General features: G+C 36.5%; 1 protein-coding gene across 3 annotated transcripts in view; it reads left to right on the top strand.

Moving 5' to 3' along the window:
* RBBP6 (RB binding protein 6, ubiquitin ligase) overlaps positions 1-10743 on the top strand; it is a 38430-nt gene extending 27687 nt beyond the window's left edge. For 2 of the 3 annotated variants that reach the window (XM_003795738.2, XM_023516697.1), the window contains 8 exons: positions 1095-1191; positions 1294-1372; positions 1483-1537; positions 3137-3205; positions 5052-5414; positions 5707-5808; positions 6652-8409; positions 8754-10743. In XM_003795738.2, the coding sequence (XP_003795786.1) occupies positions 1095-1191; positions 1294-1372; positions 1483-1537; positions 3137-3205; positions 5052-5414; positions 5707-5808; positions 6652-8409; positions 8754-10326 (4096 nt within the window). In that variant the 3' untranslated portion in view covers positions 10327-10743. The remainder of the gene's footprint in view (positions 1-1094; positions 1192-1293; positions 1373-1482; positions 1538-3136; positions 3206-5051; positions 5415-5706; positions 5809-6651; positions 8410-8753) is intronic. The other variant, XM_003795737.3, reaches the window with a different exon arrangement.
* Positions 10744-14427: the final 3684 nt, after the last annotated feature.

Consider the following 14427-nt stretch of genomic DNA (forward strand, 5'->3'; position numbering starts at 1 on the left):
TCTCACTTTGTCGCCCTTGGTAGAGTGTTGTAGTGTCACAGCCCACAGCAACCTCCAGGTCTTGGGCTTAGGCAATTCTCTTGCCTCAACTTCCCAAGTAGCTGGGACTACAGGCTCCCGCCACAGTGCACAACATGCAACTATTTTTTTGTTGTTGCAATTTGCCCAGGGCCAGGTTGGAACCCACCACCCTCGGTATATGAGGCCAGTGCCCTATTCACTGAGTCACAGGCACTGCCCAAGGGCCCTTTCTTTGACTGTGTAGTCTCATGGCTCATAGATTCTTTAAAAAACTACCCAGCTTTTGGAAAATAGATGTCAGAGGACTATTTCAGACGTACTGAAGCAGAATCTTTAGGGTGAGACCTTTATATGTATATTTAAGAAAGTCCACTGATGTAGTTTAGCCTTTTATTTGGTTTCTAGTGGGCATAAGCCCTGAGAGTTCTAAGGCTTACCCAAGCTTACCTTTATTTTAGTGAACGAGACAGAAGTATTATAAAACTTAACTCTTGATCCTGTGTTCTTTTTGTTATGATACAGTCCACACTTTTTCTTTTTTCAAGTTTTTTGTTCTTGGAGCCAGTCTCTATTCTATGTAGCATATGTAGTACTTCCTGAAGAGGTTTCTTCCTTTTACTTTTCCATTATGTATAAAGAACTCTTCAAAGGTCCAACTAGCCCCTCTCTCACTTTCCTCAAAAGTTTTTATCATCTCTGACTTAACTCATTTTAATGCAGGTGATGTATAAACTTCACCAACAAACTGATTTTTGCTTTTTTTTTTTTTTTTTTTTTTAATAGACTAAGTCTCACTGTTGCTCAGGCTGGAGTGCAGGGAGGCAGTGATAGCTCAGTGCAGTCTCAAACAATCTTCCTGCCTCAGCCTCTTGAGTAACTGGAACTATAGGCATATATCACCACACCTGGCTAATTTTTTTTTAATTTTTGTAGAGACAAGACCTTGAACTCCTGGTCCCAAGCAACCCTCTTGCCTTAGCATCTCAAAGTGCTGAGCCACTGTGCCCAGCCTTATACTTTTAATTCTCCCATTTCTGATGACTAATGTATAGTAAATTATATTTGTTTTTTAGAGATTCTGATAATAAGATGTTGCCAGCTGCAGCTCTCGCATCAGAACACCCAAAAGGAACATCCTCAATTGCAATTACTGCTCTTATGGAAGAGAAGGTAAATTTTATTGGCTCTTAAATTTTGGGGTTCTTTGCAGTAAGATTTTGTTTTTAACTCTTCCTTTTAAAAAATTATCCTTATTTGTGGTTATTCCTAAAGGGCTACCAGGTGCCTGTACTTGGAACCCCATCTTTGCTTGGACAGTCGTTACTGCACGGACAGTTGATCCCCACAACTGGTGAGTAAAATCATTTTGGTAGACCTTTATCACCTTTAAAAAATAATTTTAGCTTTATTTAACATCCAATTTCATGTTCACTTAAAGATTTTGCTTTTTATGTTTCTAAGGTCCAGTAAGAATAAATACTGCTCGTCCAGGTGGTGGTCGACCAGGTTGGGAACAGTAAGTATATATTTAAAATTTTCATCTTCAGGTGATTGCCTTCAAACTAGACAACAGAAACTATAGAAAGTGTGTTGTCAAATGCTTTATACTGGAAACATCTTTTATATGCCAGATTAACATGGTTTTTATGTAAAGTACCAAAATTCAAGCTTATATGAGGATCTTTTTAAAAGAATAATTCTCTAAAATACAGACTCATACAAGTTCTTTCCTACTTGCATGTCTAATAAATGGAGATCTTGATAGGACCTTAATTTGGATAATCAGAATTTGATTTGAGTACAGTAAAGTCCACAGAACAAAATTTCTCATTTTGAATAGTATTTGTTTTATAAAATATATAATGGGCAGTGATTTTCAACCAGTTTTCCATGAAAATTTTTAAAGATCATTAATTAAATTACTTTTGAAAGAAGTTCAAAGCACATTAAATATATTCTTTTTTCACTCTGTTTTTGAATCAACATAACTTAAGTGTACCACAAAAGTTTAACCACAGGTTAAAGTGTGCTGTGAAAGAAAAAAAGGTTGAAAAACACTGGTATCAGGTGTGATTTTCTGCCCTGAAACATACTTCGGTCTTCTATGGGATTTTTAATGGTGTTAAAAATCAGTAAATTTATTTAATATTTATTTATACCATTGTTTCTATTTATATAATCCAGTTTATGACTTAACATTCTGAAACTTTGATCTTTTTGTTTGAAAGGTAAACTCAATTTCTTATACTAGAATGTGTAGGTCAAAGTAAAAGTTAAAAAGAAAGATAAACTAAATTTCTCATAAAGTATGTTAAGTGAGAGGCCAGCTGAGTATATCAATAGAAGAACATGGGATTTAGAGACATGACAGCAGCTTCCACTTTCTCATTTGTAGAATTGGAATGGTGCTACCTACATCAGTATTTAAAATGCCTGCACACATAGTATATCTCACAGAAAAAGGCGATTGTAGAATACTTATTAAAATACAGTACTATTAGAAAATTGGCTGAGCATGGTGGCTCACACCTATAATCCCAGCACTTGGGAGGTCGAGGCAGAAGGATCACTTCAGGCTAGGAGTTCAAGATTAGCCTGGGCCATATAGTGAGACCCTATCTCTAAAAAAAAAAAAATTAACCAGGCATGGTGCCATGCATGTAGAACTAGCTAGTCTGGAGGCTGAGCTATGAGGATTATTTGAACCTGGGAGTTCAAAGCTTCATTAAGCTATGATTGTGTCACTGTCTCATAAATAAATATACTACATTTATAGTGTTAAATGTTCTATTTAAACTGTTCTACAGTTATTCAGGGTAGAAAAGCTAATTTTAAGTGAAGTAGTATTTTCTCCAATCTCTCCTGTTTGAAACAAGTATAGAGTCAGACAGATATGATCGTGCATACCTGTAGTTCCAGCTTTTCAGGAGGCTGAGGCTGCAGTGATCTCTGAATCCACCATTATATTCCAGCCTGGCAACAGAGCAAAAAAACACATTTTTAAAAGAAGAATCAGGAAGTAGGAAAAAGTTTTCAAAAGTCTATACATGGAAAGATCATATGTTTACCCGTGGAGAGATACACAAGCCTATTTTACCTTTTTTCTTCTACACAGTTCCAATAAGCTTGGCTATCTGGTTTCTCCACCACAGCAAATTAGAAGAGGGGAGAGGAGCTGCTACAGGTAGGCATGCTAAAAGTCTGAAAATAATGATCTTACAACATACTGAAAAATATACCACAAAGAAATGAAAGCACAGCAGTGGCTGGAGAAGAGGGGGTCATTTCTTTTGATTTTATCTCCTAAATTCTCAATACTTGTCCTTAAAGAGGTCTAGAAAGAGTAAATTACATAACGATGGTTTTTTAAGACTACATTATTTAATTCCTTCTCAGTAATTACTTTCTCCCTATTAGCACACAGCAGAATATGAGCTTGCATTTACCTTCTTTGGAGGGTAATAAATGAAAGGGTAGAAATAAAGTAGTAGAAGAAAGTCATTAAGACCTAGCTGATATTTAGGATATCAATTTAAGATGAAAATTAACTACCTTAGCTCCAAAGTTTAAGAAGAATTACATTTATTTCTCTTCTAGATTCATCTTTCCTAGTCATCCTCTACCTTCTTATTTCCAAAAGAAGAGACCAGGGTATTGTTAGGAGCTCTTGCCCTTGACAGGCATAAGTAGTAATCTAAGAAGTAAGCCATATATAGGTCTTAATGTCTAGGTCATAATTTCCTCCAAGGTAAAAGAGCCTTAATATGTTACATGTACATAAAATATATGTAACAAGAATATTAAGAGTTATCTTCTAGTGCTCTACTGAGAATTGCCAAACTACAGGAGAACCTCTGTAAATTGACCACCCAAAGGACTATAACAAACTAGTTGACATACAGGGGTGGTCACCTATGACACTAGGCCTACTGTACTGACACATAGATGTGATGTGTGTCTGGTCTATGAAAATTAGATCAGCTTAACTGTGGAGGTTCTACTGCATCTCTTTACTAGAATTCATGTTTTTTATTTCATGGCTCTCTGAAAAGAGTCTTAAAATTTAAACCCCTGCTGCTGCTGTTATGTACCAATTGTATATAATTCAAAGAACTTTTAATTTAGCAGAAGAAGGCCCACTTTGTTTCTTTGATGAGGTACAAAGAAACTTCAGCCAACACTGTTATATTTTTACTTAACCCTTTGAGAGAAAACATTGAGATTTTTTTAGTTGTTAATTACAGATTTTAAAACTAGTATCCTATTTGGTGTTATCTTCACCCACTTCTTCCTCAAAAAATGAGATTGTAGGAAGTGGTTGTTCCTACTCAAACTTTTGGGTACAAAAGGCATTTCGAGGAGGACTACATCACAGTAGCATTACCCTGTCAGTTCCTTCAAAAGATAGATTAGGAAGTAACAGGTAATAATTATGGGTGATAAGCAATGTGAACGTCACAAAAGAGAACTTTTAAATATAATATTTTTTAGCCCATACACAGGGCTCTTGCCTATAATCCCAATACTGTGGGAGACCAAAACAAGAGAATTTTTTAAGGCTGGGAGTTTGAGACCAACCTGGGCAACATAGCAAGACTTCTTTTCCACAAATTTTCAAAATTAGCCAGATTAGCTGGGTATGGTGGTCCATACCTGTATTGCCAGCTACTTGGGAGGCTGAGATAGAAGGATTGCTTGGCTCCAGGAGTTCAGGGTTGTAGTAAGCTGTGATTATGCCACTGTTCTCCAGTGTAGGTGACAGAGCAAGATCTTGCCGCTAAAATACATATATATGCATATTTTTTTAATTATGGTATTCTTATATAGAGAAGAATCTATAAACTTACTTTCTTAGTCCCTAAAATGGTCTTAAACATTTGTTGTAGAGATACTTTTACAAATAAATGCTACCAGCGTTTCTATATTACTTGAATAGTTGAATTTATTCTTGTTTTTAAGTTTGAAAAACACAAATTTATTTCAGATAACTTTAATTTGAAGGAATAATATCTTGGAATTTATTTCTCCAGAAGTATAAACCGCGGGCGACACCACAGCGAAAGATCACAGAGGACTCAAGGCCCATCACTACCAGCAACTCCAGTCTTTGTACCTGTTCCACCACCTCCTTTGTATCCACCTCCTCCCCATACACTTCCTCTCCCTCCAGGTGTGCCTCCCCCACAGTTTTCTCCTCAGTTTCCTCCTGGCCAGCCACCACCTGCTGGGTATAGTGTCCCTCCTCCAGGGTTTCCTCCAGCTCCTGCCAATTTATCAACACCTTGGGTGTCATCAGGAGTCCAGACAGCTCACTCAAATACCATCCCAACAACACAAGCACCACCTTTGTCCAGGGAAGAATTCTATAGAGAGCAACGACGACTAAAAGAAGAGTAAGTATTTTATTTAAAAATTGTTATACACTTTTTTCATTTTCTGATATAACATTAAATAGGTATCTTTGGAAACATTTACCAGTGTTTCCAGTTAGTACAAGAAAATTCACCTAAAACTTAAACCAAAGCCATATAAGCAACTTCCTCAGGGATTCCCAGTTATTTATAGCTTTAAAGTGGAAAACTAATGGCAATTTCATTCATTTCATTCATGATCTAATTACATTTGTCTTGTTAGTTTTCTTAAATGGTTTTTGTTAACTTTCACTCTTTAACTTTATTTTACTAGGGAAAAGAAAAAGTCCAAGCTAGATGAGTTTACAAATGATTTTGCTAAGGAATTGATGGAATACAAAAAGATTCAAAAGGAGCGTAGGCGCTCATTTTCCAGGTTAGTGTTTTGCAAGCCTTCACAACAGAATTACAAATGGGACTTTGAATATCCAGGGATTAGCTATGGATATAAATAACATTGCACTTACGGAATTTTTCTGATTCGGTCTAGGTGTATAGAAATGAAGATAATAGTTTATTTCCCAATATCTGTTTATTGAAATAATGTCTCAGTGTAAATTCTATTGTGTAGAACTAGCAGTTTATGGGGATTAAATTGCCCTTGTCCCTCGAAGTTATTTATAATTGGGAAATGTTTTAGAAGGAAAGAAATAGGAGAAAAACCAAAGAATATTTCTGAGGACCCTTTCACCATAAGGCTACAGCTTCTTGCTGGAACATTAACCTGTGTAATTATGAAGTAGTGGTAGAATACAAATTTACTGCTAGAAAAACTGAATTATAAAAATTCCCTGGAAGTTTGTTTAAAAGACTTTTAATTTTTAGCCTTACACCTTAAATGCGGTTCCTTTTAAAACTAGACTATTGGCCAGCATAGGACAAAAAAAAAAAAATGGACTTCTACTTTAATAATTTGATAGGAAGTTTAATTTAATTGGCATTTTGTTTAATGTTAGTTAGCTCATATAACTCACGGTACATTAATGCACTCCACTCTAATTGTTAAGACTTCACTTTTATTTTGTAACAAATGATTGCTCTGATTTGTGCACTTTATTCCATTTCAGTAGAGGTCACTGTGCCTCCTTAATCATCTAAAATGAAACTTGATATAAAGAAAGATGAAACCGTGAGGACAGAATGCTAGAATCAAAGATTCTGTATTTTTATTTTGTGTATATTTCTCAACTATCAACAGTTGATTTGTTTTTGTTTCTAGGTCTAAATCTCCTTATAGTGGATCCTCATATTCAAGAAGTTCATATACTTACTCTAAATCAAGATCTGGTTCCACGCGTTCACGCTCTTATTCCCGATCGTTCAGCCGCTCACATTCTCGTTCCTATTCACGATCTCCTCCATACCCCAGAAGAGGCAGAGGCAAGAGTCGGAATTACCGCTCACGGTCTAGATCTCATGGATATCATCGATCTAGGTCAAGGTCACCCCCATATAGACGCTATCATTCACGATCGAGATCTCCTCAGGCGTTTCGGGGACAGTCTCCTAATAAACGTAACGTTCCTCAAGGGGAAACAGAACGTGAATATTTTAATAGATATAGAGAAGTTCCACCACCTTACGACATGAAAGCTTATTATGGAAGGAGTGTTGACTTTAGAGACCCATTTGAAAAAGAGCGTTACCGAGAATGGGAGAGAAAATATAGAGAGTGGTATGAAAAATATTATAAAGGTTATGCTGCTGGCGCACAGCCTAGACCCTCAGCAAATAGAGAGAACTTTTCTCCAGAGAGATTTTTACCACTTAATATCAGGAACTCTCCCTTCACAAGAGGCCGCAGAGAAGATTATGTTGGGGGGCAAAGTCATAGAAGTCGAAACATTGGTGGCAACTATCCAGAAAAGCTTTCAACAAGAGATGGCCACAATCAGAAGGATAATACAAAGTCAAAAGAGAAGGAGACTGAAAATGCACCAGGAGATGCTAAAGGAAATAAGCATAAGAAACATAGAAAAAGAAGAAAAGGAGAAGAAAGTGAAGGTTTTCTGAACCCAGAGTTATTAGAAACTTCTAGGAAATCAAGAGAAACAACAGGCGTTGAAGAGAATAAAGCAGACTCGCTGTTTGTCCTCCCAAGTAGAGATGATGCTACACCTGTTAGAGATGAACCAATGGATGCAGAATCCATCACTTTTAAATCAGTGTCTGATAAAGACAAGAGAGAAAAAGATAAACCAAAAGCAAAAGGTGACAAGACCAAACGGAAAAATGATGGATCTGCTGTGTCCAAAAAAGAAAATGTTGTAAAACCTGCTAAAGGACTCCAAGAAAAACTAGATGGAGAGCGGGAAAAATCTCCTCGATCTGAACCTCCACTTAAAAAAGCCAAAGAGGAGACTCCAAAGACTGACAATTCTAAATCATCATCTTCTTCTCAGAAAGATGAAAAGATCATTGGAACCCCAAGAAAAGCTCACTCTAAATCAGCAAAAGAACACCAAGAGACAAAACCACTCAAAGAGGAAAAAGTAAAGAAGGACTATTCCAAAGATGTCAAATCAGAAAAGCTAACTAATAAGGAAGAAAAGGCCAAGAAACCTAATGAGAAAAATAAGCCACTTGATAACAAAGGAGAAAAAAGAAAAAGAAAAACTGAAGAAAAAAATATAGATAAAGATTTTGAGTCGTCTTCAATGAAAATCTCTAAACTAGAAGTAACTGAAATAGTGAAACCATCACCAAAGCGCAAAATGGAACCTGATATTGAAAAGTTGGATAGAACCCCTGAAAAGGACAAAATTTCATCATCAACTGCTCCAGCCAAAAAAATCAAACTCAACAGAGAAACTGGAAAAAAAATTGGAAGTACAGAAAACATATCTAATACAAAAGAACCTTCTGAAAAATTAGAATCAACATCTAGCAAAGTTAAACAAGAAAAAGTCAAAGGAAAGGTCAGACGGAAAGTTACTGGTACTGAAGGGTCCAGCTCAACTCTTGTGGATTATACCAGGTATGAAAGATGGGTGGGTGGGTGTGTGTGGATGTTTGTTTGGGGAAAGGATTTTGTGTAATTTTATCTTTGCTTATACTTTTATATTAAGAACGTACCGATCGTGGGTATTAGGCTGATTTTGCTCTTATGTTTTCTTTAAAGAAAGGAATTGTTAAAGACAAGGCTGTACCACATTTGTTTTTTTGCAGTCATATTCTTAAATCGTGTGCATCTATGAAAGCAGAATAATTTGGCTTTAAAAAATTGAAAGGACATTTATTGTGTTTTACTATTTTTACATTTTATCAGTGTTTTATAATTAATAAATTCTTCATTAATTAAAATATCTTCATTCTTTTTAGTACAAGCTCAACTGGAGGCAGTCCTGTGAGGAAATCTGAAGAAAAAACAGATACAAAACGAACTGTCATTAAAACTATGGAAGAATATAATAATGATAATACAGCTCCTGCTGAAGATGTTATTATTATGATTCAGGTTCCTCAATCCAAATGGGATAAAGATGACTTTGAATCTGAAGAAGAAGATGTTAAATCCACACAGCCTATATCCAATGTAGGAAAACCTGCTAGTGTTATAAAAAATGTTAGTACTAAGCCATCAAATACACTGAAATACACTGAGAAAGAAAGTGAGCCATCAGAGAAAATTCAGAAATTCACTAAGGAAGTGAGCCATGAAATAATACAGCATGAGGTCAAAAGTTCGAAAAACTCTACATCAAGTGAAAAAGGGAAAACCAAAGATCGAGATCATTCAGTATTGGAAAAGGAAAGCCTTGAAAAGAGAAAGAACAGCACTCAGCTGGAGAAAGATAATAATTTGGACCGTCTGAATGAACAAGGAAATTTCAAAAGTCTGTCTCAGTCTTCCAAAGAGACTAGAACTTCAGATAAGCATGATTCCCTTCGTGGTTCCTCAAATAAAGACTTCACTCCCAGTAGAGACAAAAAAACTGACTATGACAGCAGAGAGTATTCAAGTTCCAAACGTAGAGATGAAAGGAATGAATTAACGAGAAGAAAAGATTCTCCTTCTCGGAATAAAGATTCTGCATCTGGACAGAAAAATAAGCCGAGGGAAGAGAGAGATTTGCCTAAAAAAGGAACAGGAGATTCTAAAAAGAGTAGTTCTAGTCCCTCAAGAGACAAAAAACCTCATGATCACAAAGCCACTTACGACACTAAACGCTCAAATGAAGAGACAAAATCTGTAGATAAAAATCCTTGCAAGGATCGAGAAAAGCACGTGTTAGAAGCAAAGAACAATAAAGAGTCAAGTGGCAATAAATTACTTTACATACTTAACCCACCAGAGACACAGATAGAAAAAGAGCAGATTACTGGGCAAATTGACAAGAATGCTGTCAAGCCTAAACCCCAGTTAAGTCATTGCTCTCGACTTTCCTCTGACTTAACTAGAGAAACTGATGAAGCTGCCTTTGAACCAGACTATAATGAAAGTGACAGTGAAAGTAATGTGTCTGTAAAAGAAGAGGAAACTTCAGGAAACATTTCTAAGGACCTGAAAGATAAAATAATGGAGAAAGCAAAAGAGAGCCTGGACACAACAACAGTTGTTGGCCAGGTGGGCATAAGCAGAAGCCAGAGTCAAAGTAGCCCCAGTGTTAGTCCAAGCAGAAGTCATAGCCCTTCTGGAAGCCAGACCAGAAGCCACAGTAGTAGTGCCAGCTCAGCAGAAAGTCAGGACAGCAAAAAGAAGAAGAAAAAGAAGGAAAAGAAAAAGCACAAGAAACATAAAAAGCATAAGAAGCATAAGAAACATGCAGGCACTGAAGTAGAATTGGAAAAAAGCCAAAAACACAAACACAAGAAAAAGAAGTCAAAGAAGAACAAAGATAAAGAAAAGGAGAAGGAGAAAGATGACCAAAAAGTGAAATCTGTCACTGTGTAAAAGGACAGATTTTAAAAATTGACTTAATTACTAAGTCATCTGTATTAAATTTTGTTATAATGTAAAGAGATTCAAGCCTTGTAAATAATGACATGGAAGACCCTGTGCTGCACTTAAAATATTGCTGCTTGATTATTTGATTTTTACATCAGAGCTTTATAACACGAACTTTTGTACAGAATTGTGAGTTGTGACCATGTAATATGAGAGGTTTTGCTAGGGCCTTTATTTTTAACCACCATTAATTAGTTGGGGTGGAGTTTACTGTACTGTGAAATTTTCACATTTGAATTTTTTTAATTGCCTGGCAAAAGCTGATATCAGTTCTAAAATATCAGCAGAATGATTTGCTGAATTCATTACAATCCCGTTAATGTCACTTTGATTACAATAAAAGTTTTCAGTAAACTTTTCAAATGTTGAATATTTGCATTATTTAAAGAAAGTGTCATACTTCTTCCACCTTCCATTTCTATTTTTAAAAATGATTTTTTAAATACAAGCTGAACTGAGTATATACAATTCTAAACTAAAAATGGAAGATACACTTCATAGGTGAGCCTAGTGGTAGGTGGCTAGAAATTAGGATTAATTGGAGATGTGCTTAAATAAATCTAGGAGTCTTGATCTAGTAATTAGAAGTTTAAATTTCTAAAAAGGTTTGAAGTTCAATTTTAGAAATGAATTGTGATATTTATGGCTGTGGTTTTCTTGAAACCCTGATAAGTATTAAGTTTCTTGGTGAAGTGGAATGCAGCTAAGCCATCAAGCATCTGTGGCCTACCTAATCTGCCGGTTGACAAAAGCAACCAGTACTAGATAAGGCTATGATGGGTTGCATTCATAGCTGTAGTTTGTGAGTGTGTTGTGGACAATGAAAAGCTGAAAATTTGGGGGGGAACTGGTAATTTAGAGAGAATGGTAATTTAGAAACTTGGTAGTATAAATAGATATTAAGAAGATAATCTCTGGGTGGCACCTATGACACAAAAGGGTAGGGTGCCAGTCCCATGTGCCGGAGGTGGCGGGTTCAAACCCAGCCCTGCAAAAAGATAAGAAGATAATCCCTTTTAAGAAAAAAGAGACCAGTCTGGTCCACTGGTGATCCTAAAGTACTGTGTCAGAGGGCCATGGATTTTGGCAGTGGCAGAAGATAAAGGATTGACTTTAGTGGCAATATCTTGTTAAACTCCTTGATTCAGTATTTCCAGAGTGTACTGTGTACAGTACTGTATACCATTGTTGGTACTCAGTTGTAAGTGGTATAGAGATATTTTTTAATGCAATAAAGATAAATATTAAGTGTTTTAGAGAAAAATTACATAGATAATATAAGTACTGTAAACATGAAAGTTGTTCAGGGCTGAATGAAATTTGGGAAATGAGTCATCAGCTTTCCTCTAAAGGGCTCTGCTTTTATTGGGATAATTACATTTGCTTACTTTGTCAGTATTGGGATATCTGTTCTAACCATGCCAACCCTTCACCACCCCATATACAACACATACGGCCACTTCCATTTTCAGATAATCCATCTGAAGTCCTGCTAATGTGGACCCAAAATCCAAGTTATATCTCTCACATTCAGAGGATTTGGCACCCAGACTGACTTTTTATCATAAATTGCATCACCCAAAGTCAGTAATGTTACTTAAGCTCATTCTTTAATTTTAAGCACTGTGGTCCATGCCTGTGACTCAAGTCTGAAGTAACCGATCAAACTCTGACCCAATTCCTCTTTTAGATATACCATATTTTGCTGTGTATAATGTGTACCTTTTGCCCACATTTTTGAGGGAAAAATAGTGCACTATACACGGGTGGTACTATTTATTACCAGAACATAAAATTTTTTGTAAAAAACAAACATGTTTAAAAATCAAATGCTAAAATTCCTTTTATAATACAAAAAACAAGTACCTAGAGAGAAACAAAAATTTGAATTAAAAAACTAAATGATTTTCTTTTCCCAAAAATGTGGGCCAAAAACATGAATGTATTATACACAGGAGTGAATTATACATGGCAAAATACAATAAGCGCTAATATTTCGCCCCCACGTTGGAGTTCCAGCTCCATCCTCTGCTGGTTTTATTTAGGCGTGAGGTTTCACTTTGTCACTCTTACTTCTCTTAATATATTTCCCTTCTCTGGTTGCCTATACCCTGCCATTTCACCCATCTACTAATATCTCCCATGCCTGCTGTTGCTTACCCATCTTGCCTTATCTAAACAGCTAACCTTCAAACCTGGGATAGGGTGCTGAGCACTGCTTAACAAAACTAAAGGCCCTAAAGACAATTTTAGTAGTTTATTTACCAGGTGTTTGTACTTTATTTATGCTCCTTAAAAATTCCAGTGGCTCTTGATATCTTTGTGTTACTTTAAGCAGGGAAGTCCACAACCTGTGAAAGTTCAGTTCAGGCTTGGATTTTCAAGCTAATACATAAACCCTCAACCCTGCTGTGTGGAAGAGTCAGCCAACATCTAAGACTCCACCTATTTTTGGTGTTCCCCCAAGGGGTCATATTATATCTACCTATCTTCTGGACTTGGCTGTTTGATCTGAATGGAATTAACTTCCACCTTTGCCTGCCTCATAATTTCCTACTCACTATTTGAGAGTTAGGTTGGCTTTTTAAAATTATTTCTTCATAGTACCTTCCAGCACACCCCCTACTCCCACCACATACATACCTGAGATGCTGTGGCATCAGTGAATGTACTGTAGTAATATTTTCCAAATTGTTTCCTGTGAGCTGTTTGGTTGCCTCCCTCAGTGAACTCAGAATGTCTGGCTTGGGCATGGTGGCTTAAGCCTGTAATCCAAGCACTTTGGGAAACCAAGATGGGAGGATTACTTGAGGCCAGGAATTCAAGTCCAGCCTGGTTAACATAATGAGACCCCATCTCTACAAAAAACTTAAAAAGCCAAGCACAGTGGCACATGCCTATAGCCCGGCCACTTGGGAGGCTGAGGCAGGAGGATTGCCTGAGCCAAGGAGTTCAAGGTTGAGTGAGCTATAATTATATATTATAACACTCCTGCACTCCAGCCTGGTAAACAGAATGAGACACTGTCTCTTAGAAAAAGTCTGGTTTATAGTCCAGAATTCAAACCATACTTTGCACATGGTAATCAATAAATGTTTGAAATGCTAAAATGAAATGCTTTTTTTTTTTTTAAACTTGGAGGTTATGTTTTACCAAACAAGTTAATTCTTACCTACACAGTGGCTAGAAGAATTAAGTGTAGAGACTAGTTAAGAGCAAACTTCATGGACAACCTGCAGCTTGTCAGTTTTTTAAGAAAGGAAATTAATTTCGATGTACTATAGCTTTGAGAAACGATATCCTTCAGTACTTGGGTGCTTTGGATATTCTGAAGTGCAAAACTCATCTTAAAAAAATAACTCCTTTGCCAGTATCAGCATGCCAAATGAAGGGAGCTATACACTCCAAAATATTGAAACCAGGGATTTCAGAGAGGTTAAAAAGCTACTTAATGGTTTATTAATCCCAACTGGTGTAGGAAATGTCTTCAGTTCTTTTAACGAATGTTCTTATTGTGTAAAACTATATAGAACCGTACCTCTCATTTGGAACATGTTCTTTCTGATCCTTTTATATACCACTGCTTATTAAGCTAGCTTCAGCAGTTCTCTGTTATCTAACAGGAAAAAGCCTCATATATATGTGTGTGTATGTATATATGTATGTATATGTGTGTATATAAAAATATATATATAAAGTATATACCCTGTTTTTTCTTTTTATACATCATAAATATCCCTTTATCATTAAAATTTTTCACAAACATTTTTAATTTTGAAAATTAGAATAGTCAAGAAAGAATAGAATTGGATAAAGTATGCTACTTAAATCCTTGATAAAGAGTACTGTGGGGCTCGGCGCCTATAGCTCAACCGGCTAAGGCGCCAGCCACGTACACCTAAGGTGGCGGGTTCGAATCCCCAGCCTGGACCCGCCAAACAACAATGACGGCTGCAACCAAAAAATAGCCGGGCGTTGTGGCGGGCGCCTGTGGTCCCAGCTACTTGGGAGGCGGAGGCAGGAGACTCGCTTGAGCCCAGGAGTTGG

Source organism: Otolemur garnettii, unplaced genomic scaffold (assembly GCF_000181295.1).
Source record: "Otolemur garnettii isolate 467f Iridium unplaced genomic scaffold, OtoGar3 scaffold00096, whole genome shotgun sequence".
Classification (NCBI taxonomy): Eukaryota; Metazoa; Chordata; class Mammalia; order Primates; family Galagidae; genus Otolemur; species Otolemur garnettii.